General features: G+C 45.5%; 2 protein-coding genes across 7 annotated transcripts; one reads left to right on the forward strand and one right to left on the reverse strand.

The window, feature by feature from the left end:
- The first annotated feature begins 17,075 nt into the window (after nucleotides 1-17,075).
- smad3b (SMAD family member 3b) lies at nucleotides 17,076-23,768 on the forward strand. 6 transcript variants are annotated; one of them, XR_003889518.1, is made up of 11 exons: nucleotides 17,076-17,535; nucleotides 19,503-19,696; nucleotides 19,773-19,907; nucleotides 20,016-20,090; nucleotides 20,161-20,211; nucleotides 20,937-21,149; nucleotides 21,246-21,383; nucleotides 21,455-21,599; nucleotides 21,660-22,041; nucleotides 22,123-22,217; nucleotides 22,290-22,425. XR_003889518.1 is itself a non-coding variant. In XM_003967452.3 (9 exons), exons 1-9 carry the CDS (start codon nucleotides 17,333-17,335, stop codon nucleotides 22,411-22,413), a joined length of 1,278 nt encoding a protein of 425 aa, XP_003967501.2. In that variant the 5' UTR covers nucleotides 17,076-17,332; the 3' UTR covers nucleotides 22,414-23,768. The 6 variants fall into 6 exon arrangements, 3 of the variants coding, with proteins under 3 accessions (XP_003967501.2, XP_029697390.1, XP_029697389.1); XR_003889517.1 differs by having other exon boundaries at nucleotides 21,660-22,217; XR_003889519.1 differs by lacking the exons at nucleotides 22,123-22,217; nucleotides 22,290-22,425 and having other exon boundaries at nucleotides 21,660-21,812; nucleotides 21,909-21,992.
- aagab (alpha and gamma adaptin binding protein) lies at nucleotides 23,769-26,197 on the reverse strand. The gene is made up of 10 exons (XM_003967578.3): nucleotides 26,020-26,197; nucleotides 25,610-25,800; nucleotides 25,438-25,534; nucleotides 25,265-25,354; nucleotides 25,093-25,176; nucleotides 24,938-25,017; nucleotides 24,765-24,861; nucleotides 24,528-24,632; nucleotides 24,410-24,459; nucleotides 23,769-24,338 (listed from the first exon to the last, which is right to left on the reverse strand). The coding sequence occupies exons 1-10, from the start codon at nucleotides 26,111-26,113 to the stop codon at nucleotides 24,261-24,263; spliced, it is 966 nt and encodes a 321-aa protein (XP_003967627.1). The 5' UTR covers nucleotides 26,114-26,197; the 3' UTR covers nucleotides 23,769-24,260.
- Nucleotides 26,198-26,242: the final 45 nt, after the last annotated feature.

Genomic DNA, 26,242 nt, shown 5'->3' on the forward strand with positions numbered 1-26,242 from the left:
CTTAACACAATTATATCCGTTAACGTTCAGTTTTTGTCGGGGAAGCAGTTTTGGGGTTTCTCTGTGTACAAAGAGCCTGACTGATGAGAAGAAGAAATGTGTTTGCTCTGTATGATTGTCTCACGCATCTCTATAATTTATACCAGCCTTTAATAGACTTCGCTGCTACGCTATAATCAAATCCGTCCAGACCCCTCTATCTGGAACTGTGAGCCAACTGCACATGAATGCAGCGTGCAGTTGGGAGATACATATTTTTATTTCGGCATGGTTGCGGTCCTGCCTGCCTGTGGGTTTTCTGGAAATCTGATTCTTTGAGAAAGTCCATCTCTAAGTAAGCCTCCGATGTTTTTAAGAGTGTATTAAAATATCTCGTCCATCTCATAAAGCTCTACAACTTTTTTCAGTTTGCTTTTCAGAAGTCTGAGACTCTTTTTCCCCCCAAAGCGCTGTTAAAGTAGAGATCTAGGAACATGCCCCCCTCCCTTTTTTTTCTACAAGTCTCCTAATATGTTCCATACTAAGAGTTTAAATGAGGTGGACTCAGGAAATGCTGTCACACTGCTTTGCCTTCCAAGCTTCCAGTCTGAGGTTTGGCCTGCAGCGCTCGTGGTTCTGTGGACTGGGGCTGATTGGGCAGCCGGGGTACAGAGGCGGTTAGGCTCAGCCATGTGGGCTTTCTTCCTCTTCTCCTTCGGAGCCGGGGTGTCCACGTCCCCAATTCTGGTTTTGTTATCTTTCTATCTGCAGAGGAGCCCCATTGAGACCTCAGTAACGTCTGTCTTCACGTCCCACGCATGCTTTGTTCGCCTGTTCGGGCTCTCTCACTGAACGCCTGGCTTATTGTGCAAACTTTTAGTTTGCCATTCTGAATTACTTCCGATTGAATCATATCTATTTATTCATACCAATCAGTAGATTTGTAGCTCTGTCCAACTGCCAGTTAGCTTAGCGTAAAGACAGGAAACAGTCTAGCTCTTTCTGGAGATATCCACTTCCCAGCATCTGTAAAGCCCATTAATTAACACGTTAAATCTTCGGTCTCACATTCTTCCACTCCCTGCAATGATGCCAGGAAAGCAGATGTGGAACCAGGAAGTTAAAGCCTGTAGCTCGTGGTCCCTCACGAAACCGCAACTTGTTGTTTTTGCGTTTCAGCTTTTGTATATAAACATGATTAAACCGCTCCGAGCCAGATTTTTAGAGCCTTTCCGTTGCTTCCATTCTCTCCACCATGCTAAGCTAACGGATGAAAGCTGTGTCCTCCATTAGAGGAAGCGATCAATTTCCTTTTGTAAACCATGCACGGAAAACTCACAAAATGATACACAATTCTTGACATGTTGCTTGCAGGAATCTGCAGAGGACGATGCTCCCGTTCGGTCCCGTGAGTGAGGTCTTCATTTAAAGGAGCTGCAAACGCAACCCCCGAGTTGTCGGAGATGACTTTATGTAGTTGTTTAAGCACTCAGTTGGGAAGCACGAGGCGCAGCCGGAACAGCGTATCTCTGAAAAGCGTGAAGATGAGTGAGGAGGTTCAAATTCCAGCCTGGAGGTCAGGTTTCGCATTCCTGGGGCACACACCAGCGCCTGTCTCCACACTGACATACCTGCTGAGTGTATGAGAGCCAGCGAGGGGCCTGGAATGTGCGTGCGTGCGTGCATGTGTGCTGGTGCGGAACTCCACATTATGTTCTGCTACACGTCTTCATCGTTGTTTTCATCTCTGTCACTGACGATCGGGGTAAAACACGCGTAGATGTGGTACGGAATCAACGTTTGTTAATCACATTTATTTCAGAAGGCGGACGGACGTCCAACGAAAGGCGGGGGCCCCTGGCAGGCTCACACGGAGAGCGCTCCTCTCTCTACAGATGTTAACTGTTTCTTTAATAGCATTTCCCAATCTAAAATCAAGTTTTTACGCTAAAAGAACGTATACTGTTCTAGCGGAAAACAACTGTTTCCATCATCTTTAATTCCCGTCTTTCATTGCTTTGTTGCCAGTCAGATTCTCAGTAAGACGTGCGTGGTTGGCCTCGGCTACTTTTAGATGAGGATGTTTGGTTTTTAAACAATGAAAAATCCCTCACATACATCATCCTCAGCCTGTGTTTGGATTCAAATCCTGGAGTGCGACAGCATGTTGGATGTTAAATACCCGTTATAACGCCGTCTCTCTACTTCTTTTACATCAAGCTTGGCCACTGATCTGAGGTGTATTTTTACATTCAATACTGCGCTTGCCAGTTTAGTCACAGTATATGAGGCGGCCTCTGGCCAGGAATTAATGACCCTTGTACACAATAATATAGATCAGCAATGCTAAACATGCTAGCAGTAGCTCGAGCATTTTATTTTGACGGTGTGCTGATATAAACCAACCCGGTATCAAAGTTTTCTGGGTTCCTTTGGGACTGTAAATGTCCCTCGAAACCTTCCCAGCCAGCCTTAATGACACATCTTATTCTTCGAGGACTGTGCAACCGAATCTCCATCTGACATTCCTGGGCTTTTGTTTGTCTCTGTTTCGAGGGCGCTCCGGCCCCGAATGCTGCCTCGTCCCATGCCATCCAATATGAGGCTGTTTAACATCTTAATCTGCTGCTGTCTTTCATCTGGCTCCTGTTAAAGCCTTAACAGAAAGATTGTGAACGCTAACTTCTGTCAGCACCTGGCTGTAAGAGAGTGTGCGTGTGTCTGTGTGTGTGGGTGTGGGTGTGGGTGTGTGTGTGTGTTGCAGAGAGGGAGAAGAGCAAGATGGGAGAAAAATGGAGGATTTAGAGTACACAGTCTCAGCGGACTGACTGCATTAAAGTAAATATACAGCATTTAATACAAGGGAACTGTTGAAAGTTTAAGTGCTTTATCAGTGCTGAAAACGGCTCCAGCAGCAATGTGCAGTGGAATCTGACCCTCTTCTGTCTACTTTAGAACATAAAGTTTATCTAGTTGATCCATTCTACCAGGGCTTAAGAGGAGTGAGTTTTCTTTCCAAAGCAATCTCTTGCTGCTGAAAACTGAAGACAATGTGAGCTTTCTGGCAAAGATCCTGTCCAGTTGGGACTGAATTTGGTAGTCTCTTCCTGGATGTTCATGAGCCCCTCTGTAATGAATCAGCCCGATCAAATTTGTGGGGATGGCTTGTATTCAGCCTCTGCTAACAGTGCTGCTCCTGATCTGTGGGGAGGTGAGTGGGCCAGGTACGCCTGCTCTGAAATCAATCTTGTCAGGCTGTCGCTGTGACCGACGGCGCCCTGCTCTGCTGATTTATGCGAGGGCCCTGCCCTTCGCCTGTGGCTGCAGCTGAAGGGCAGCGGCCTGTCCGGACTGACGAGCCGGATGATGTTCTTACAGCCATTAACGTGGCAAAAATCACTAATTGGAATGAGCCCCCGGCCACAGAATTCAGGTCAGCTTCAGTTCAAAAGGCTTCACGTTACCGCGCTGAGGACGACAATATCGAGACCTCGCAGATCGGCGCGGGCTGGGAGCACATTCTTCTGATCGCTTGGAACGTTCGCTTTTTTTCTTTGGCCTGTGCGAAAGAAATGAAGCAATCCAGGGGAATTAAAATAAATGCTGTAATAACCGCCCTCGGGGCAACTCCAAATCAGGATAATAGCAGGCGCCTCGCAAGCAGAAAGAAAACGCAAATCCTCATTACACTTCTGCATCTGCATTCTTCCTGAATGGCCGACGTGCTGCGGCTTGTCAGTCCTGCCTGGAAAGTGTGCAGACATTTCTGCCATTCATTCTTCCTGCAGCGCACTTCAAATGCAAAACATAATTTATTTTTTTTTTGGAATCCCGTTGTGGTTTCAGGGTCTCATAGCGCCCAGGTTCAGGATGCAAGTTCTCATCTCTTAGCTTTAAACCAGGGCTATGATAAAGTCAGTTCTTAGTTTATTTTCACTGGCCTGTGCATGTTTTGGGGCAGAACCAAGTATCTTCTAGTATTTCAAGACTTTGGCACGGCCTCAGTCGGAGAGGTACAGTATCAGGGGGTTTCTTCCCTCTGGCAGTGGCCCCAGTCCAGCCTCAGAGGCCTGTTCACGTCTAAAGAGAGGCCCCCTGTGTCAATGTGATTACTGTGTGAAAGAATACGAACGAGCAGGCAGGTGGTTGTTATGGCAGGACAAGCTAGAGACACACTGATCAGAGGTAGTACACGAGGAGTCAAAGAGCCGTTTTATTTTGTTTTGACTGGATAAATATTTGTGAGTCCATTATGAGGTTACACCTACAGACGTGGGCTTAGGAGACAGTAGGAGTTTGTTTTCATCCTTTTCATCTTTCCCCCCGCGGCTCCCCCCCCACTCCCTCCATCCCCGCTCTACTCCAACACAGCCCCCAGCACAGTTTTTAATATCAAAGTGTGCTGTCTGAGAGGGCTGAGTCTTAAACAAGGACTCTTTTGTTGGCTCAACCAGGAATGGGGAGAACTTGTCAACCCTTGTTCGGTTCAGAGAAGAAGGCGCAAAGTGGAGGAGAGGATCTCCTGCAACGCAGAGACGAGGACCGTCTCTGGGTCTGAGCGGGGATTACATGGAATATATTAGTCAGATTGTCTAAGCACTTTCATTCTCATCAAAGCCACAATATAAGTGCTCTTATATGATGATTTGGGGCAACAATACAGCTGCAACCCCTCAGAGAAGGAGGCAAGAAACATCTCGCTGTCCGTGACAAAGGAGGGAAGCCTCCAGATACTGAGTAGGGCAGAGCAGCGCAGGAAAAACATTACACACTCAATGAAACAAGCTTTGACACTGGACGATAGCCAGCAAACACAATAAAGGAATAAAGAAGATGTGACGCCAGAGTTGAACCATGGTAACAGACACGTGCTCTTGACATGGAAGAGCCGTCACTTTTGACTCGGGCAGCTGTTAAAAGACATTTCTGTGGTCTGGCCACCTCATCCTGCCGGGTGGACCAGTGTTTTCATCCACCTTAATGACCCATGTCGCTGCTGCTGAAGTGCTACACTTTAACCCAATTTTACAATTATTTCTTTTATGTTCCAACTTTATTTCTCTTTGGGGATTTCTCTTAAATTTCCATTTGCAGAAGTACAAAAACAACCTGATACAGAACAGAAATGAAAATCCAAATACCTGCACCGACGTAACAAGCACATTTGGATTTAGATTTGGAAGTCAAATCTAAACAGCATTCATTTGTTACAGCACATGTTAATGGATTAGTTATAAAATAATGATAAACATGCAGAATTATAATGTTATTCATGAACTTTATTGGTTAAATATACATGTTTTTGTCAATATTGTGTTCTGTGATTTCCAGGGTCAAAGACTGTGACAGTATCATATGGTGAGTTACTCCACCCTCGGCCCCAACAGTGACAGGAAGGCTAAATATACTCCATGTTTAACTGAGGACCACTGAATGGGGAGGTGGTGGTGTTTTCTCAGGCTGGCGTGGTTGGCCAGCCAGAGCTCACTGAGCTGTGTGGAAGAACTGGGCTGCGTGGAAGCCCAGCAACCAGTGGATTAATACGGTTCTGTGAAGATTAACAGTTCTGAAACATGACAGGCAGAACTTGCTCCATCTGCGAGGTGAACAAGCGTTCGTCTGCTCTGACGTGCAGCTCAATCGCATTGATTAAAGGGCCGATATTCAGTTTGTTCCCACTGTTGCTGAGGGCCAGGTCAAAGTCGAGTCACGTCGGTGGGATGGAGGGGTGGAAGTGGGGGGGGGGGGGGTTGATCCTGTTGATTAACAATCTATGCTGTGTTTGTGCATTCTTTCACTGTTGAGAAAAACAAGGTCGCTCCTGCAAAAAAGAATGGAAAAATGCGGCGCTTTCAACCTCTGGGAGGTATTTCATGGCGACGCGGCACCTGAGAGCCAACGAGACGGATGGCAGCGCTCTTCCTGCTTGAAACAGAATCTCAGACATTTTCCCTTCCCCCTTTTAATGTTTCACTTTTTAGAAACTGCTGCCGCTGAATATGGAGGCTCGAAAACACACATTGACTGTGAGAGTGTATGTACCTGTGGCTGCTGGCCAGCTGTGGCCCCAGATGTGCCGCGCTGTATTGGCGGGGTCTTGTTTGCCATAGGAAACGTGCACTGCAGAGCCTGCTACTGGACACACACACACACACGTGTGCACACTCAGGGATCTGGGCTGCAGATGACGGCTGACAGCGTGTACTCTGGGTAAACTGAAAAAAACTCTTAAGGGCTACAAAAAAAGCAGCCACATATCAAGTTTAGGCTCCTTTTAACTGAAATTCATTAGCATTTCCTGTAACACGGCGCGTGTGGGTTGTGATGAGGCCGCTCCTTTCAGCAGCATTAAGTGATTAGCGACTTAGCCCTCCTATTTGATGTGAACACCTTGGCAACATCGGAGGACCCCGCTGACTGCTTTTATCATCCATGCTAATCTTCATTGCACTTACAATAATCATAATTTATGAGACTTACACACCTGGCATAATTCTCCTACACCTGCCAGACATGTGAGGTCAATATTCCCATTCGATTATTCCAGTTGCTAGACACTGGTTGCTACATAAAATCTTCACCATGGAGCAGGGGAGCAGGTACTGTGGACATCAAAGCCATCAACGGAATTACACCGTCAAAACCCTTTTCCATCTCCCAACACGTGACTACTGTTGGTCTTACTGGGGAGTGTGTTCCGTCCTCTTCAGTTTCCATGCAGTCATGGAGGAAGCTACCTGTTTACCCCCCTGGCTTGTGAGGAGAGGGCTGTGGTAGCGGGGCTAACGCTCATCTACCTTCCCAGCAGCGTGTTTGCTTTCCACCTGACGCCATGCATGGAGAATCAGGCCTGTCTATTTTGAGACGCTGAAGGGGGGTGAGTACTCCACCCACAAGTTATGCAATTTAAAAACAGAAACATGTTTTTCCCTTTTTCCCCCTCTTCTTTTCAAGAAAGACCAACGGCCCTCTTGGGCCGCGGGGGGACACGGAGGGTCACAAACAGTGCAGCCTGGGGAGGGAATGGCTGAACAGGGGTACCTGGGGGGTGATTACAGGCCATTTGTTTCTGCCAGTGCACGGAGCTTCAGACTTTCCAAAGTGCGATGGACAAATCAGCGCCAGTGAACACGATAAAAGCGGTCCAACTCATCGGTGAGGCGTTTGGCGATTACCTGCACTGGAATGCTCCTCTCAGATCAACCAGATTAAATTTAAAAACTCTCTCCAGTCTGTTTCCCTTCCTACGCACACACACAGACACACGGACGCACATACACACTCACTTGGGCTAATGCTCGTTCCTTGTCTAAAGAGCAGAGATAAAGACAGAGAGGGAAGTGGTGAGCAGTGCCCCCCCCCCCCCCCCAACCCCCACCACCCCCGCCCCTCCTGTCCTCCCCAAGGGGATCGGATGTTCTCAGCCGTTATAAGCAAGCAAAGCTGGCGGCCGGCAGACCGTCTGGCTCCAGAGCAGCCTGGGCACACAGACAATGCCAGACCTTCTGTCATGAGGTTTACTTTCACTGAGGTCAGCTAAACAGGCCTTCAGGCCTTCAACGCAGCCACGTGCACACGTACGCTTTCCATCCTTGAACGCACAACTGAGCACGCACGAGATAACGTGCTCATTTTCCACCTCGGGGGACAGCGACGGTCGCCTTGTTTGTGTTGTCTGTGCTTGCGGAGCCCATATGTGCTGCTGTCTGCGACCTCACTCGCCTTCGTCAGGGTTCTGTTTGGCGTTTGAGCTGCCGGCTGGCGTAACATTTAAACTACGGCGACGCCGTGACTCATGAGAAATGCAACAAACTCCAGGAGGTCGGAAGTTCACATGCGCAGCGATGGCATCGAGCTGATGGATGGGATTGATTGATTTTCACTTTTTGTGCCAAAGAACATTCAACAGTGAAAGATGAAAGACTTCCCTGAGCAGTTTGATGACACCATTGATCTACAGCATTTTTAAAAGGATAAATTCTGTTGCTCCAGGGACTTGGAAATGTTTTTCAAATGATAAACTTCCCTTCTAAATATATATTCTTTGCACTTAGGCCTTAAACTGTGTTGCCAGATCAAGATGTTCAGATTTTTCATCGTTCTGATGAAGAAGGAACAGAATTCTGCTCCCAGTCACGATTGTTCTCCTTGTTTCTGCCTCTCTGACTTTCCACCTTACCTTCCTCTCCATCCAATCACAGCTGGCAACACTCTAATCTCATGTAAGCTATCATTTAAAAGTGGCCCTGGCTGCCACGGGACTGAGCCAAATCCCACCATGACCCCTTCAACACCTCCAGCAGTTCATTGGTTATCTGATCATCTGCAACCAACGTTTCAAATCACAGCATCATAACACTCAATAATCAACATATCAAGTCCAAACAGCATGACATTTACAGCAAGCAGGCTTTGGAAAACCATGGTAAAGAGTGATGCTGTGGCTTCTTTCTGCCAGAAATCCATTAATCAGGAACTTCTGTGCAAATCCAGGATGATTTTAGCATTAAAGTTTGGGCTTTTTCCAATGCTCACAGTGTTGTGTTGACAAGTCACAGGATGACAAGTGACAACAAAGGTCAATACAAAGTCATCTGTGCACACAGCTGGTTAAATAATCACCCTGATTCGCTCAAAGGAAACAAGCGAGATGCACTTTACTGTCAGCTGGCTAATGTTGAATTACCCTCTTGTTTTTTTTTTTTTTACAAATTATAAGAGGAAAGCTCATGATCGTCACCTGTAGCCCAACTTAGAGTTGAAAGATCAGGCAGATCAAGCAAGTCAGGATGCATTTTAATACCTTTCTTGGCAATAAAGGGAGCGGTGGAAGTAAATGTTCTGGTTGGATGAGCTGTAAATGAAGGATAACTTGAAAATTCAATGCCCATCATTTAACTTGTGCATCTTATCAGGCAAAAAAATCAAGGATAAGTGAAAGAGAATAAATGTATAAGGCATATAGGAACTGAAGTGGGATGATCAACATCTGACAGTTTGTTCTGAACTGAATAGACTCTGTCACAGGAACAAATCTGGGTCAAGTCCTTAGACGAGCCAATCTGGTTCAGAGAAGCCGGCCAGGTCCATCTGAAGCCAGTACCTTCATCTGGATGAGACAACCCTCCAGACCCCAGCAAGAACAGCCCTGTGGAGGGGATTCTGTAAAGGTAAAGTCCTCAGAGTTCTAATAATCAAAGACATTAATCTGGTATAAGCGGGGGGCAAATCTCATCCCTGTAGTTTCTCCAGTTGTTTCCTCAGCGAGTCCAATTCCGTGGCATCAGCTGTCAGAATTCAGATGACTTCATCCATCCATCTGGTCAGAGGGCCAACCGTGGCTTCCGCTGAATGGAATCCTGTTGTTTATTCCTTTCCATCCCACAAGTTAGCTTAAATTAGAATTGTATTTTCACTGCTTTGGTCAAAATTGATAGATAAAGCAGAGAATTAACATTGCTATTATTCAAGTGTGTTTGGCTGTTCTGGGCTGGCAGAACAGCATGTGAAAGGCTACTCTTCCAGTATTTAAACTCCTACTTCTACTTCTACATGAATGAAAACAGTAATTGGTATGGTCATATCTATTGATGGTATTTTGGTTTTATTATTATTATTTTTTAAATATTGCATGCTGGACCTTGAAGATTGTTGCTGATGGATTCCAAATTGTTTCATTCTGCACCACCTGCAAATATTCTAGTTTTAAACAACTTTTTCTCCCCCGCAGCTCAATTTTGATGCCCCAGGGTTTTAAAGTTCTGCCGTCTTTAAGGAGACATCCTGACGGAGGAGCAGCCGGCTGCTGGTGGGATCTGATGTGCCGTATTCAGGAGTGCGACAGTCTGCGTGCACTCCGGACAGAAGAGGAACGTCTGTGAGTTATTTCAGCTAAGTCTCCCGTGCAGCCCGCTGCAGCTGCTTTTAATTTTACAGTCCACCCCCCCCTCTCTAACAGCCAGCATCACCCACTACCCCCCCCCCTTCCCCTCCAGCCAGCCTGCCTCCATCTCCATGCTGCGCACACTTACATCCACTCTCGCGTATTAAAACAGAGACGCGCACCACAGCAGGTGTTTACACTCACTTGTCTGTCCACGCCGGCTTCAGGGTGATTTATGACGTTAGAAAGGAGATGAAGGATGACAGATCACATGTGTTTGAGGCAACATTTACACACTGTGTGTGTGTGTGTCTGTGTGTGTGTGTTTATTTACAGTGCATATAGATGCTTTCATCAGTGCAAAACAGCCACTTTAGAAAATACAGTGAAGATTCCAGGAGATAAAGTAATTCCTCTTATTTCGAAAATTGAAATAGAAAAAGGGAATAAACGTGATCATTGTGGTACAAATTTGCCAAATCCATCTCAGATTGAACGTATACCGGTGAAACATACGGCAAGTTGGAAAAAACACATCATATACATCATTTGCATGACTTAAACGCAAGTTTGCTGATCTGGCAGATAATAAATAAGATTAAATGTGTTATAAACCTCGGCATAAAGAAATGCTGGAAAGAGTATAGAGAGCTTTATTGACAATGATCATTATGTAATATTCCCCCCTGCTACAGTTATTTAAAAAACCCTCAAGTGGTCAATGAATATAACAATAAATGTTTGAGGTAATTTTGAGGGTAACTTATTTTCAGTCATTTCATGGCGAGGTACTGGGATGGAATCTCGGTCAGCGATGAGGGTTTGTCAGTCTTCTTTTGCTGTGTTTTGGGACTAAAACCCAGCTCATTTCCATCCAGGCTGTCTGCTGGTTGAGGATGTTCTGTATGAACTTGAGACAAAAGACTCGACAGAAGAGGATCAACCCTGCGCGTCCCATTTGAACTGAAGAGGTTCTGCAGCGGTGGCGTCTGTGGAGGAGCAAATCAAACGCTCTGAAATGTTTCCTTTTATCCTCCCTCCCCTTTGGCGTGCTCCCGCTCCCCTTCCCTGCTGCACTTTCTTCTCCTCCTCCTCACCCATCCCTCACTCCCTCTCTCTGAATGAGTTGCCCTTGGATTACTGGGGCTTGTGGAGGTTTATCAGAAACATGTGTGCAGGGTTGGAGGCGGCCGATGGGAAGTCCTTCGTCGAGTGGCTCACCCCCCCCCCCCCCCCCCCCCCCACCCCAAGCTGGTGGGGAAGAAAAGCTCTCAGTGAGTTCTAAGACGTAAACTTATTGGATTTTTACAGGATATTCTTTTCCACTGAATGTATAAACAGGAAAAAACTTCTCACCCTAAATCGTTCTGTTTAAAATACACAAGCTTGGAAAACTGCATCATTCTACCATCTTTCAAAGTCTTTGCGCAGGGAGGCCTCCTTGTTCCTCCTGGCATTTGTCTCTTCTTTAAAAGCTGTGCATTTGACTTTACAAAGTCCCATCCGAGAGTTTCCTTTAGACATTTGTAACCACCCTGTGACTCCTGATCATTAAGGTTACTCTGGATCAGATCAGTAAAGGTCAAAGGATGCCTGCGTAATCAACACATCCAGGTTTCTATACGCGTTTGGTTTGAAAAAGGTTTCACCCCGACGTCACATTAGCAAGGACAGGAAACTTAAAATGGCTCAAATGCGTGTTACAGTGCCCCCTTGTGGAGTTGTGGAGTTCTGAACGTAAATGGCCTTTGTGTGTCTGTGTGTGTGTTTGTGTGAATGACACACGTCTTCTGTCTTCTGGGATAGGTGTAGCATTGACCCTGATGGATGGATGGATGGATGGATGGATGGATGGATGGATGGATGGGTGGATGGATGGATGGATGGATGGATGGATGGATGGATGGATGGATGGATGGATGGATGGATGGATGGATGGGTGGATGGATGGATGGATGGATGGATGGATGGATGGATGGATGGATGGATGGATGGATGGATGGATGGATGGATGGATGGATCTCTCATGTTGGTAATAGCATCAATGCAAACTAAATGTGTGTGTGCAGAAAACGTCATCAGGGCATCATCATTTTGCCTTTTTCAGCCCCTGAAGTTGGAGCCCCACGCCTTTAAAACCTTTCCATCTGCTTCATTTGCGGCTCACGTTTCCGAGCACAGCACGTTAAAGACGTCATAAAACTGCATTCTGTCATTTCTGCTATAATTAACGTTGCACAAACAGCGAGGACCACAAGCAGCAAAGATCAAAGGTCTGAGTCGCCCCCGACAACCACGCCACTCCATCACTTACAGTCTGAGCGGCTTAAACTCACCGGTTACCTTAAAAACTCCAAAACAACTCGTTTGACCTGTTGAGAGCTCATTTATTTAAAGGAATGCTGATGAAACCAAAAAAAGTCATCTTCTTGGTCACGCTTACAGCTACCGAGCAGAGTGGAGGTCATCTGGGAGTGAGTGGAAAAATCCACAGCGTTTAGGTAAAGCCGCGTCATAAAGGCAACACTAATGAGGCAGAGGTTTTAAGAGAGGGAAGGAGGAGGCTGGAGAAAATGGTTTACATATGGATTTGAAAGAGCACAGCTAGGTGGTGGACGCAGTACACAAAGTAAAGCTCCAGCACACGCCTCTGCTCTGCCTCAGCTCACGTCTGCGCTTCACCTTCTGGCAGAATCTCAAATGCACATCGATGACACTGGTTAACTCTGTAGTTTTCGATCCTTTTTAAAACATACACGTGTCCTGTTCATTTGCAGACGATGGACTAATCTTTGCTGAGGTTTTCAGAAAGGTTCAAATCCCCCGACATTTTTTATTTTGAATTCACAGCCTCTTAATGATAAAGAGAGCATCTTGAAGCAGCCGAAGGGTGAAGACATGAAATAGCTTTAGATTCAGTCTTTTAACCACCGGTTAGGTGTCATTTAAATTCCTCATGGCACCCCTTCAGGGTCACAGGCATTCTTCACTTATGGGCTTTTTTTATAGGCACAATTGTACGTTACCGCATAATTAAAGCTGTTCTTCTGACCCTAATCTAATCTCCCCACCGCCACCACACCCCTGCCCTCCACCCTTCCAAATCTGACTGTCTACGTCACTTTCACATGTAGGCTGCAGCAACACACTCGGGAAGTCGGGAACGATACACACACTTGATCTCCAAATCTCAAAACAACATAAGCTCTACAGGATGTGCCTCATCGTCCCCCCAACACAAACTCCAACGAGGGTTTGATTTGTAAAAACAATGGATAAAAAGAAAGAACATTTCAGACTTTAGAGGATGAGATCACGGCGCTGGTGGTGGAGATTGAAGCCAGGAAACATGTTTACATGCGCTGACAAAACCAAACCAAACAGGCGTAATGAAGCTCTGAATGAGGCAGAGCAGACGCGACTCATCGGCCCGTAATCCATCTCTCTTCTAACTGAAACATCCCGTTGCATGACAGGTCCTGCAGAAACACACGTACGTCAAAGACGCCGGCAGGAAAATCACTTTTATCTAGTCTGGACATCGGGGTTGCTTCTCCGTAGGCCTCTTTAATGAGGCCTGAGGTCATCCAGCGCACACGCGGCTGCCTGGCACTCAGTCGCCTGGAAATATTTGCTTGTTGTTACGGGAAAAGATGAATGAATGCTGCAAAAAAAACAAAAAACAGCGGCGTGGTGATATTCAACGGGGCCGTTTTGGGATTTTGAGGGAGAAGAGGCTGTCACGAATCTCTTTCTACACTTTTTAGCTTTGCCATTTCTATATTGACATCTTTTATCCAACCAGGTGGAGGGATGATGAAGCTGAATCTGATAGAGATGTGAAGACTTTTAGAGACGTGCCTTCACGCATGTGGACAGAGAGACGGGACCAAAGGCTGCGTGTTGGAGGCCGTGGTTACTCAGTAACAGAGGAGACCTTTGTGACCGCATTAAAGCAGCGTAAACCGCAAGGAGCACGTAGCACCGCTTGGTGAACATTCAGCTTTATATAGCCTGCCACTGGCCCCCAAACCCCAATGCCACAGCACAGCGACCTCTGCCCCTCCTCGCACATCAAAATACGACCAAACACAACAAAAACATCTTCCATTCGCCCAGATTTACATCAAATAGTCCCCACGCTCTTGATTTGTGTCACATGTGGGCAGCAAATTAAAGAACAAGCACATATCTGATGTCCAGATAGGCTGAAGGTTCTTTAAACAGCGACCCGGAGGTGAGTGACCTGAGCGTGGCCGAGTGGTTGTGAGGAACAACCACATAAACACACACCAGAGAAACAGCAGGAGTGACGAGGCCAATGAGAGCATCCTGCCTGCAGCTCTCTGTAATAAGTAACTTTTAATGTTCAAGTGCAATGCTTAATTATCCATACATGGCAATTTATAAGTGGATTGCCATGGGGCTCCATCTCACAACAGCACCCCCCCCCCCCCCCCCCCCCCAATCTAATAGAAGATACTCGTGCATTATTGTGTGCGTTCAGAATTAGTCACTGCATTACCCACGATTCATAGCGTTAAGACAAGCAATTTCATGCATATGGATACAGTGGGTCTTAGCAGGGGAGCTGCTGATTGCTCTGAAACTAATTTCACAATCATTAGTTTTGGTGGTGGTGAGTGACTGAGGGTGTTTGTTTCCAAGCCTTCAGAAAATGACAGGGAGGAAGTTTTACAGCAGGAGCGCTCAAGTTGCGACAAAGCCGACAAGTTTATATTTCGCTTTTTTTTTTCCATATAACAGAAGGACTGAGCAGTTGGCTTCTGTCTCTACTCTAATATGCCTGCGTGAAATAGCCAGAGAGGGGGGGAGATCATTTGCAAACAGAGGGCCGTGTATATGTGGCACAGGCCATACAGAAAGCCATTTTAGCCTGGAGGTGAAATTAATGAATCATGGCCAAGTGCTACATTCCATCCATATATATGAGGAGATACGTTTGCAAAGCCTCTGGATCAGCTTAATGCTGTTCTGGGCCATTGTTCATGATAAACATCTAAATAGTGTTTACAAAATGGCACATAAATCAATAGCATGGATTTACAAATACATTATAATCACAGCGTGTCCTAAATGTTTGGTTGCTACACTGCACATAAATCCAAACACTGATACTACATTATATAAAAATGATTGTCTTTTGCAAAATAGTTATAACAAAGTAAAAAGGGCAGTTATACGTGGAGCTTTTCCCCCAATGCTCTTGTACAAACATAGTAAAGAATGTGTAAACATGTTAATGGCAGCGTGTTTTACATGGCCGTTGGTGTCATTTCAGTTATCGGATCTGACATTAAAACATCATTTAAAAAATTTAAAAATTCACTACCATCAAATATGTGTTGTGCACTTGAACCCACAAAACGTAAGAATTCAATTAATCATCAGATAAATAACAGATTTATAAAACTAAAACAAGTCTCTCAGTGGAGGGAAAGGGGAGTAATAATTGTTCGTAGACATTGTAGTGATCGTTTTACACCACTAGATGGCGACATTTAAACGTAGTTGGACTTTTTACCGACTGAGACGTTTGAATAATTTGTTAACATTTCGAAAATTTGCCATTTATGCCTTTGAAATGTATCACAAAAATGTTCAGATCAGCAATTCAAGCTTTTCTCATCAACTGATGGTAACAATTTAGAGATAATTTAATACAATAACAGTGCAAGATTGTTCATTAAGGCTATTTGTGTATAAAACCAGTCAAAATAGGAAAGGGGAAAAGATGTCAAAATATAGATATAGAAACGTAAACTTAATTGTGATTAAACCAACATATATTGTGTAATTTGATATGTTCTGTAGGGATAGACGCTGATGAAAATGTATCTGCCCATAAAATCCCATCCATCATCACATAATTGGTGAAAATAATGTCACTAAATGAACAGAAAAAGAAGATACTGCTATTGCAAAGACCAGCAACATACTTAAAGAAGCAGGTGGATCTTGTTTTCTCAAATAGGCCGAGGGAAACTGAGAGGGAGGCCTCAGATTTGGAGGTACCACCGTCTGTGCACAGATGAATGGCTGCTGGCAGCAAGATAACAGTCTTTGCAACTTAAAGGGAGATTAAAAATCAGAGGAAGCGATTGTAGGGGGACTGTGCCGTGATTCCAACACACTGCAATTAGCTGCTGAGGCGATTACAGGTTTGTCGAGGGTAAATGGGAGTTACCCTAATTTTTCTTTCTTTTATCATACGCACTGGAAGCTATTATTGATCCTGCGGCGTGTGTTTGTGTGTAGTGTATTTATAGTGACTGTGATTGCTTTATAATTTACACGATATTGTAAAGATTCAGTCTTTCAACACTTCAGTGGGCTCTATAATTTCCCCATATGGTCAGACAGAAGGTATATTTACTCTAATTACTACTCCATCCTTGTCTGAGTGTCACTGATCAGGCTGCTGCAAAACATTTGGTTTGCTTGGCGTTTCGACCCATTTGATCCCAATTCTGTTATCGAGTACAGTCCTGTTGCACACCTTTACTCACCTGCTGGGGCCCATCTGGCCTCCACACGCACATACACACACACACACACACACACACACACACACAAATCTATGTATATATCTATTTAGAAAACTGTTCACTGCTAATTTCTCTGTTACTGAGGACATTCTCAACATCAAGAAAACACCTACAACCTTCAAAATGACAGAACAAGCGACACATTGGAGCCAGTCAACGGTCGCCTGTCCAGGGATGTGAAGGTCATGGGTTCAAACCCCATGATTTGATTTGATTGATCCACAAAGAAGGAGGAGAGAATGGCGAACCGGAAGCGTGCCCAAATGACTTAAAAATAGACAGCATGTGGTTGGTCGAGGTATAAATAGAAGGAGGCTGGCCATGGAAGGGTTATTTTTAGCGTTCAAACCTCTGGAGTTAACAGCGATCTAATCGATAACACCGCATAAACAGGCCTTCATCTGCGACGATGCATTTGAGGGAGGGGAGGAATTATTTTTTGGTCTAGGCTCCAACAGATGCTTTAATGCATTTGACACAGAATCTGACTCCCTTTCGGCGTCACCCATTTCCATCTCTCGCGGGTCCAACTGTGAAACCTTCTTCTATACGAGCCACATTGACGCCAGCCACCGTCTTCACCCCTGCAGGGGTTAGCGGTTCCTGGAGTCTTCTCCCGTGTCCTGTGTGATCCTGCAGGTGGATCCTGCTGCTGTGATCCTGCAGGTGGACGCTGCTCCAGCTGACGGTGCTGCAGGGGAGGGGCCCATAGACGCTCCACTCCCGACAGGCGTCCAACTCGTTCTGAGGCATCCTGCGCCGCAGCCCGCTGCTGCCCCGGCGGCAACCAGCCACTCGCCTGTCTGGGAGTCTCGCTAACGGGGACGTTTAGTCACCGACGGGCCGCGTCGTTGGTTATTCAGGGTGGACGGCTGGAATTTGCAATCGGCGCTCATTTATAATGTCCATATTGCCGTTTACGCCTCCAATCGTCAAGAGGCTTCTGGGCTGGAAGAAGGGGGAGCTGAACGGACAGGAGGAGAAATGGTGCGAGAAGGCTGTCAAAAGTCTTGTGAAGAAATTGAAAAAGACAGGACAGTTGGAGGAGTTGGAAAAAGCCATCACAACACAGAGCATCAGCACGAAATGCTTAACAATACCCAGGTAACGATGTCAGCAGGCTGCCTAGCTTGGGTTGTTGACAACCAGGGCTAGCTTTGTAGCTCCCTGCTCAGCACGAAATATTGTAAGAAAAGCTGATTAGGACGTGCATTTTGCACATTGTCAGCACACGCTGTTAAAACGAGTCTACTTTTTTTAACCAACTGGCATTAATCCTATCTTTATTACTGAGAGCACTGGGTTTGTGCTTCAAGTTAGCATTAGGAGCTAGCATTAGCTGTACAAACTTTAATAGTTCAAGTTAGTTAATAGTCCAAGTTGTTTTGTTTTACTGCAATGACATAATTGGCCATCATTTGGTGTTACGTCGCTTCGAAACAGCGATGTGTATTAAATCTGTGAGCGTTAGGCTTTGATTAAAAAGGCACGCCTGTGCTCAGGAACCCATACATCCGAGTGTTTTCCACGGTTAATGTGCACCGGAAGGACGGTGGAAAACCGGGCTTTGAAAACGCCCAACGAAAAATCAGGCAAAGTGACGCAAAGTTTAGTTTGTGCTTCCCCAAATTCCTCAGCGATCAGAAGGGGGTTCCACCCGCTGCCGAGGGGGTGCAGAGTCTTTGGGTGCTCCGCGTAAACAAGCGCCCCGGGTCCCGGTGCGGGCGGGCTGGTGGAGCTGGACGCTGATTCACGGAGGATGTTTAGACTGCTGGGAGCACTGGTGGAAACTGGGAATCAGTGCTGGCTCTGGGATCGCCCATATGGGAGACCCAACTGTTTACCTCATCGTGAACTAATGTGAGTTTTATGTGCGTGTTGTGGCATTTGTGCACATAAACAATCCTACTTACTGACCTGAATGAGTCACCCAGTGAGGAAATGTTTTCTTCATCTTCACATCTTCTTTTTCCACTTGCTGACTCCGATCAGTCAGCAAACTTTCTTTCGAAGAGAAAGCAAGCCCGTGTTTGTGGAAAGCCTGAATTACAAGATCAGCACCGTGGCCAATAGATTTTCTTGAAACTGGCTTGTTTGGTTCCCTCTCATGCACTGTGGGTAGTTTGTGTTTGAGGAAAAGCTGAGAAACACAAGAGAAATCCAGGCTGACTTTTCTGTTTCTTCAGCTACGGGTTCTGGGTGGTGGTTCAACTCAGGACTTTATGTAGGCCCGTTCAAGCTCTGCCAATTCTGGCCCGATGAGTTAAATCTTCCTGGAAAATTTGCACACAGCTCTCACGCTTCATCAATCCAATTGCTGTCCCTGTTGCAGCAAAGCCGGCCCCCCCAGCACAATATTCCCCTCAAACTAGATGGTCGCAAAAATGATTCAATTTCATGGTTGTTTTGGCGACATTGTGGCGTGATGCAGATGCTCCTGTTAAGCCCCTGCAGCTTTGAGATCAGGCCCTTTCGCTCCTCTCAGAGTCTTGATAGAACATTCATACACAGTTATGCTGCTAATATTCAGATGCAGATTCTAGCAAGCGCAACCCTGTTCAGATAAGGTGAATCCTCAGCTTCTCTGGATGAGAGACCGCATTAGCCTGCAGTGTTTTTGTCCTGGAACAAATCGGAGCGACTGGGTGCACTGGAGCTGAGGCAAATCTCGGGAATGCAGTCCTCATCTGAAAAAGCAGATTTCTTCTCTATGCAGGAGAAAGCGAGCGAGCAATATATGGTGCGACACGAAATTCTGCTTTTCCACTACTTTGGGTGCTTAGAATTAGGAAGTTGTCATCTGCCTTTGTTTGGAGCTGCATTCCCATGATATGGCAGCAGGAATGGGCCTGTAATTGCTGCCTTCTGTGCTCTTTTTTTTCATCTGTGATTCATTTATACAGATTCAACGTGTCCCTGTTTTGTGAATAAGCGATGGCCTATTTTATTAAAGACTTGTGGTTTGATTCTACGAATCTGAGCCTTTGAGCAATGCTTTGACCAGCACGGTGAACAGGACATGCCCAAAGTCACGATAGAAGCACGAAGCAACACTCTGCTGTGCCTTTCAGATCTTTAGACGGACGCCTCCAGGTCTCCCACCGGAAAGGTCTTCCTCACGTCATCTACTGTCGCCTGTGGCGCTGGCCGGACCTGCAGTCCCACCACGAGCTGAGGGCGGTCGATCACTGCGAATTCGCCTTCCACACCAAGAAGGACGAGGTCTGCGTCAACCCCTACCACTACCAGAGGGTGGAGACACCGAGTGAGTCAACCTTTTCGCGATCGCTGCCTTTGAGTCAGTGAACGGGTCCTTAAAGGACGCGTCTCTGTGTCTCCAGTTTTGCCTGCTGTCCTTGTGCCACGACACACAGATATCCCCCCGGAGTTCCCACCGCTGGACGACTACAGCCCCTCCATCCCCGAGAACACCAACTTCCCCGCTGACGTCGAGCCCCACAGCAACTACATAGCTGGTAAAAATAAACAAACCTCACACTCGCATCCGGAATTATTTACCGTTAATATGGAGAAGATTGTCTGTCTGAGAAGGTTGTAAACTGAGATTTTGTTTTATGGCTCAGATACCCCCCCGCCGGGGTATCTGAGCGAGGATGGTGAGTCACATGACCCCCAGCTCAATCGCAGCATGGACACGGGTGAGTCAAGTCAGTACACACAGTTCCCACATGTTCCCGATCAGACCCGCTAACAGCTGCTCTGTTTTAGGGTCACCCAGGCTGTCGCCCAATCCCCTGTCACCCGCCAACAGCGATCTTGGTAAGGGAAACCAGTGGGGTAATTACAAAACAGACATTTTTAATGTTAAAATGTGCTTTTGCGGCACATCGCCATCAGACACACAAGCTACAATAAGTCTAAACCTTAATATCATTAGCTCGGTTACACATAGATTAGTTCTGTTCCTCTGGTACTAGTAATAGGCAAACAAACCCCCCCCCCCGTTAACTTGGTTTAATCCGAATTGATACTGGTCATCGCAGCTTTCGTGAGCTTTTCATGTGGAAACAATGGACCTGCTCCACTAACACTGTACCCAATGGGCCAGTTCATGTGCAACACAGCAAAATATCTGTGTTTGTGTGTGTGTGAGAGAGAAAAACAAGTCCACCCACTGTGGACTATGTCTGGGGGCCATAACCTGACAGCAGTAACAGGAAGTATGTTATGAATGGAGTCTTTGTCTCTGCTCTGTTCATGTCTGAAAAGCCAGTGATACAAAGCTCAAGGTAATGCAATAATAATAATAATATCCGGTTGCCAGGTTATTCTATCTGTGTGAAAAGCCCTCTTTAAAAAATAAATATGTACGTAACGTCCTTGCCATTCTCGACCGGGGTCATGGGAAAGCACTCTCTCAAAAAAAAGAGGAATTTTTGCATTGATTTCCAGAATCAAAGTCACAAGCATCTGATCTGTTCTTAATTTAAAAAAACATGGGGTTGTTGGTATCTCTAGCTAACTTTTACGCCTCTCTAACGCAGACTTGGAACCGGTCACGTACTGCGAGTCTGCCTTCTGGTGCTCCATCTCCTACTACGAGCTGAACCAGCGCGTGGGAGAGATCTTTCACGCGTCCCAGCCCTCCCTCACCGTGGACGGATTTACAGATCCTTCCAACTCGAAACGCTTCTGCCTGGGCCTGCTCTCCAACATCAACCGCAACTCCGCCGTGGAGCTGACGCGCAGACACATAGGTATTCTTTTCACGCCGGGCTGATCGTGTAAAATCGGACCATTTGCCTGGCAGAGTGAACAGGACGGTGGTGAAGGCTTCACCGTGTCTCCTCTAGGGCGGGGTGTGAGGTTGTACTACATTGGGGGGGAGGTGTTTGCGGAGTGTCTCAGCGACAGCGCCATCTTCGTCCAGAGCCCCAACTGCAACCAGCGTTACGGCTGGCATCCTGCCACCGTCTGCAAGATACCGCCAGGTGAGCATGACCCCCTCTTCACCCCCCCTTGTCGCGTTGTGAGCAGGCTTGAACTCATGTCTGTTTTTCAGGCTGCAATCTGAAGATCTTCAACAACCAGGAGTTTGCAGCTTTGCTCGCCCAGTCAGTCAACCAGGGCTTTGAGGCCGTTTACCAGCTCACCAGGATGTGCACCATCCGCATGAGTTTCGTCAAGGGCTGGGGGGCCGAGTACAGGTACACACAAGATGAGATGCTAATTTGTTAGCATTGTTTACACATTGTTTTTGTTTCCAGTGTCATCGTTATGTGACACTAGGGCGGAGACCGTCGGTTCCTCTGTGAACCTGCACTGTTCTGCTCAGAGCTCCCCTCGGTTCACAAGTCTGCAGCTGCGGCCCCAAACACGACCTCGCGGAACTCACAGTACCTGCTTGTGCACACATGCTGGTATCTGCGTCCCAGCTTGTCTGAAACTGCCAGTAAACACAAGCGTACTTGTTCTAAAGTTCCACTATTCCCACTTTATTCCCATTTGCAATTCAGAAGGCTGAAAGGACCATGTTCCCCAGCTTCAGGATATTTGTTGTCACTTTTGTTTGTGTCGAGCAACAACAGCAGAGCTGGAAAGGAAAAAGAAAGGAGGGTCGTGGGAGGAAAGGGTATCGCTCCCGCAGCTGTGAGTCAACAAGAGAACTTTGAGTAATGGAGCAAGATGCAGGGGGACATGGTGTGGGAGGTGAACATATTTCATTCTCAGGGGGATTCCCACAGGACCGCGTGTGGCGTGTGGGTTAAATACCAGATTCCTTTCAGGAAAAACCCGAGGAATGTCCTGCCCAGTCATCCTCAGTTGTAGGTTGTTAACCATGTTGTTTTCTTCAGATGTTTTGGTGATGAATAATCAAATGTCTCCGTGTCCCTCAGACGTCAGACCGTGACCAGCACCCCCTGCTGGATTGAGCTGCACCTGAACGGGCCTCTGCAGTGGCTGGACAAAGTGCTCACACAGATGGGCTCTCCCAGCATCCACTGCTCCAGCGTGTCTTAGGAGCTGCACAGCTGTCAGGAAACCGTCTCCTCGTCCACATGGAGGCAACTTAAGCATCTTTTAGCGATTGTAACATTCACCATTTATCAACACTTCATTTGTTCCTTTGCTTTAACATTTTCACTTTGCATCTCTAGCGTCTTTGTTTAGTTTGTCCATTTAGTGGTTCATTCCAGACGTGTAGACAGTTTTTTTTTTTTAAGGTTTCAGAGATTAATCAAATTACAGATTAGATTCTGTCCCTGCTTACTGTTGTCTTTTGTCTTCGAAGGTGGAATCTTTGTCTTTAAAGTTGAAGTTGTGGTGCAGTTTCAACTTTGTCGCATTTTACACCTCAGAGCATTTTTGATTCTATGAATTAGCTAAAATTATGAATATTCCATCATCACTGGTCTTTCAGTGCCCCAGTGCCAATCTGGAATCTCTCAATCAGGAGGCTTATTTATCAAATCATAAATTATACAGAAATCTATAGTTGTGATTAAATGCAAATTTAAGTACAGGGTACTTTTCCACTATTATATATTATCTACATTAAGAGTGTCAATTATCTGATGACTGAATTGGTATTTTATCTATTTTAAAAGGAAAATGTAGGCATTAGCAGAATTTCAAGAGAATCCTTGTATGGAAAATATTTTGCTCAATGAAAGAGACATTTTGTAAGTTATTTTTGCATACTGTTCCGCCTGGGAATATATTTTTTTAACGCCTCTGTACGGCTGTACATAGATATTTATAGCTTGCGATTTCTTGTAGTTTCACATTGCTTGAAACAGTCCACCCCCGGCATGAATAGACTCACATAAACAGTTTGCTTCAGTGGAACTTGCTCTGCAAATGTTTTTCCTTTGAAAACTTGAGTCAGCTGGTTCACAGGTGTGACACTTAGGAAAAGTTATTAGAGTTCATAAGGAAATGGAGTGTAAAAGAAACCGATTGACAACTAATCCTGCTGCGCTTCATCGATGACACAGGCTGCAAATGAAAATGATGCACCTTCAGTTTACTGTGACCACTGTAGAGCTTCAGGTCCTGTGATCGTTTGCCCTTCCGATCAATACTGTGTACGTGCTTGTTGCTGTAATGTCAAGCATGTGAACTGTGCTCAGTCTGTGACGTCTCTGAAGCCACCGTGTTCCTCGTGCACGGAGTGCACGTAGTCTCGCTCACACATCTATCATGCTAATCTGGAGCACTCTGAACCGCGGCGCGTCAGCGGCCTGCTAAATCAATATTAAAACCTGTGTTGGTTGATATTCTTGGTTGCTTTCCGTTCCGGGTCTACATGTTTTTTCATGTGACGACTGTTGTTTTGTTATCTGTGAACATTTAATAAATTGCAAATGGGTTAAGGGATTACATTTATTTGTTTAATGGTACTTTATTACATTACATATGGGGCATATGAGGCAAACCTCAAGGATGTCAGGCTTTCAATCTTAATGCACCAGATAGTCCAAAAGTCAAAACTATCACACTCACAAATGATAAAATCACAATCTTATGTACATCATTTCAACAGCATATGTATCATTAGTTCTGGATAAGGCACAGTATGTCACCTGCAAATGGGACAAATGCACCTACACAATGTTCTTCTGCAATGCTGTTGGGTATTAAAGGAGAAGACAAAGGAGAAATCTAAAGTTCACATAGTTTCACTGACTTCTCCTTACGACCATTAAGATTTCTATCTTACGCAAAAATACTGCAGCATAAAAAAAAAAAAATCTATACATGATTTTACTTACAATTTAACATGTAAGCATCAACACACCAGATGTGACTTGATCTCCTGGTCTGCTCAGGAAAGCAGGAGCACATAAAAACAAAGAAAGCTACTTTTAACTCTCTTCGCCTGATGATAAGCCATCGATCTCGTCGTCATCGCCCCCGATGGCCATCCAAAATGCTTTTGCTACCTGGAAAACACAGTTCATGTTCGAGCTCTGAGGACAAGCAGGAAAATAAACAGCGATAATGTCAATGATACCTTTTCTGCATGAACTTTCCTCTGCTCACGAGGCATTGAAGAAGCTTTTTCTGTGAAGTAAAAGAAATGTCAGCCTCTCCACTTTCTTTTTTCGCCCTTTCCCATTTATTTTAATTACCTTTCATCTGTTTCAATTTGGTAAACAGGCGTTCAAAATTGTCCACGTCTGCGTCTCCTGCCGTGAGAGTAGCGAGTTCCTGGATATCTAAATCGGTCATTGCATCTGGAAAAACAAATACCAGCAAATTAATTCTTATTTTCTTTATTTTTGTCTAATATTCTGAAAAAAATGTGAGAGCAGAATTGGCTGTACTGTCATAAATGATTAACAGAACCACATCGGCTGTTCCCTTACCAACTAATGTATTTCCCTGTGGGGCCATGTTTGTGCCACTTTCACTGTTTTCATTCTCTTCACTTCTAACTGAGCCGCGTTCTGGTAGGTTAGAAGACTGTAGCCAAAAAGAAGGGTTTACATATGTAAAACTCTTAACAATTCTAATTTATTACACAAAATCTGCTACTGACCGCAGAATCTTGACAGTTGTGTGGATTGTTGTGTCTTGAGGCAACCAAACTACTCATCAGGCCGAAACTTTGACTGTGCTCTAACAAAGACAGACAGACAGAGGTGAGCCATGCATATACAACATAGACATAATATGGCACCGTTGTTATCTCACCATCCTTCATCATCACATTGGACCACACATTGGCATTTAGAGCCTGAATTATTCTCTTTATTCCTGTGGATTCTGGAAAGTCATCTAATAAAGGCAACAGACACAAGACAAAGTCCATATCAGTCAATGAAATTGTGGGTTTGTGTATTTTCTTGCTACCTTTTAAACTCACCGTCCTCATCTGGTAACTCCTGTGGGTTGAGCTCCACCAGCTCAAAGGCATGGCCTAAACACCACTGCTGTGCTTCATGTCTGGTGACTCCTAGGACACAAAAACGAGATCCGGACGCTATACAAACAACTGTATGCCACAAATTTCTGCTCAAATCCAGACAGCCAACGCACCATCTTCACAGACCCTTTCGCACACCAAAATGAGCACTTCTGGTGAAAGTTCTTCCACTATGGGTATCCAAAGATTCAGCTTTTCCAGACCACCCTTCTGTAAATAGCAATAAGTTATGTAAAGACTTACAACACACTACATACATTATATATCCAATTTTATGGAACGTACCGCTTTACTGTCAATATATACGATGAAAGCCTGCGAAGACTGTGCAATCTCAGATGACATATGGAAGATACTCGGGACAACACACAGGCTGACATCTGCTGTGTAGTATTTGTTGTTGATGCACCATGGATACCAGGTGACGGCTTCCTCTTTCTTCACCGGTTCAGGTAAAGTCTTGGAACTGAGAATCTCTGAAGTGCAACGCATTTATATTACACAATGTCAAAATTAGCAAAACCACGGCATGCATAAACAGTCTGGTTAAAGAAAAGAGACAGAACTACTTCTGCAGCCTGAAAGAAAAGACGTCAGACCAGCGGAAGTGTTTCTCTGTTGTGCTAACAGTAACTTAGCTTCATTCAGTGTGAACCTTTAGCAACCTAAGGTGCGTTAAACGGTGTCAAACTTACCCTTCACCAGCTCCTCTCCTTTAAAACTGTCATCGCAGCTGGTGATGAGCACACAAGGAAGGGCAACGCCATGACTTTCTTCCGAGAATGACATTTTTCTCCAATCTGTTGAAGTTGCTCCAGCAGCTAGCTTAACGTCGCGTTCACCTTTCAACCCTGACGCAGCTGCCGCGTGACCGCGTGACGTCATCGCGTAAACAGGACGTCACCTACGTCATGTAAA

Source organism: Takifugu rubripes, chromosome 9 (assembly GCF_901000725.2).
Source record: "Takifugu rubripes chromosome 9, fTakRub1.2, whole genome shotgun sequence".
NCBI classification, from domain to species: domain Eukaryota; kingdom Metazoa; phylum Chordata; class Actinopteri; order Tetraodontiformes; family Tetraodontidae; genus Takifugu; species Takifugu rubripes.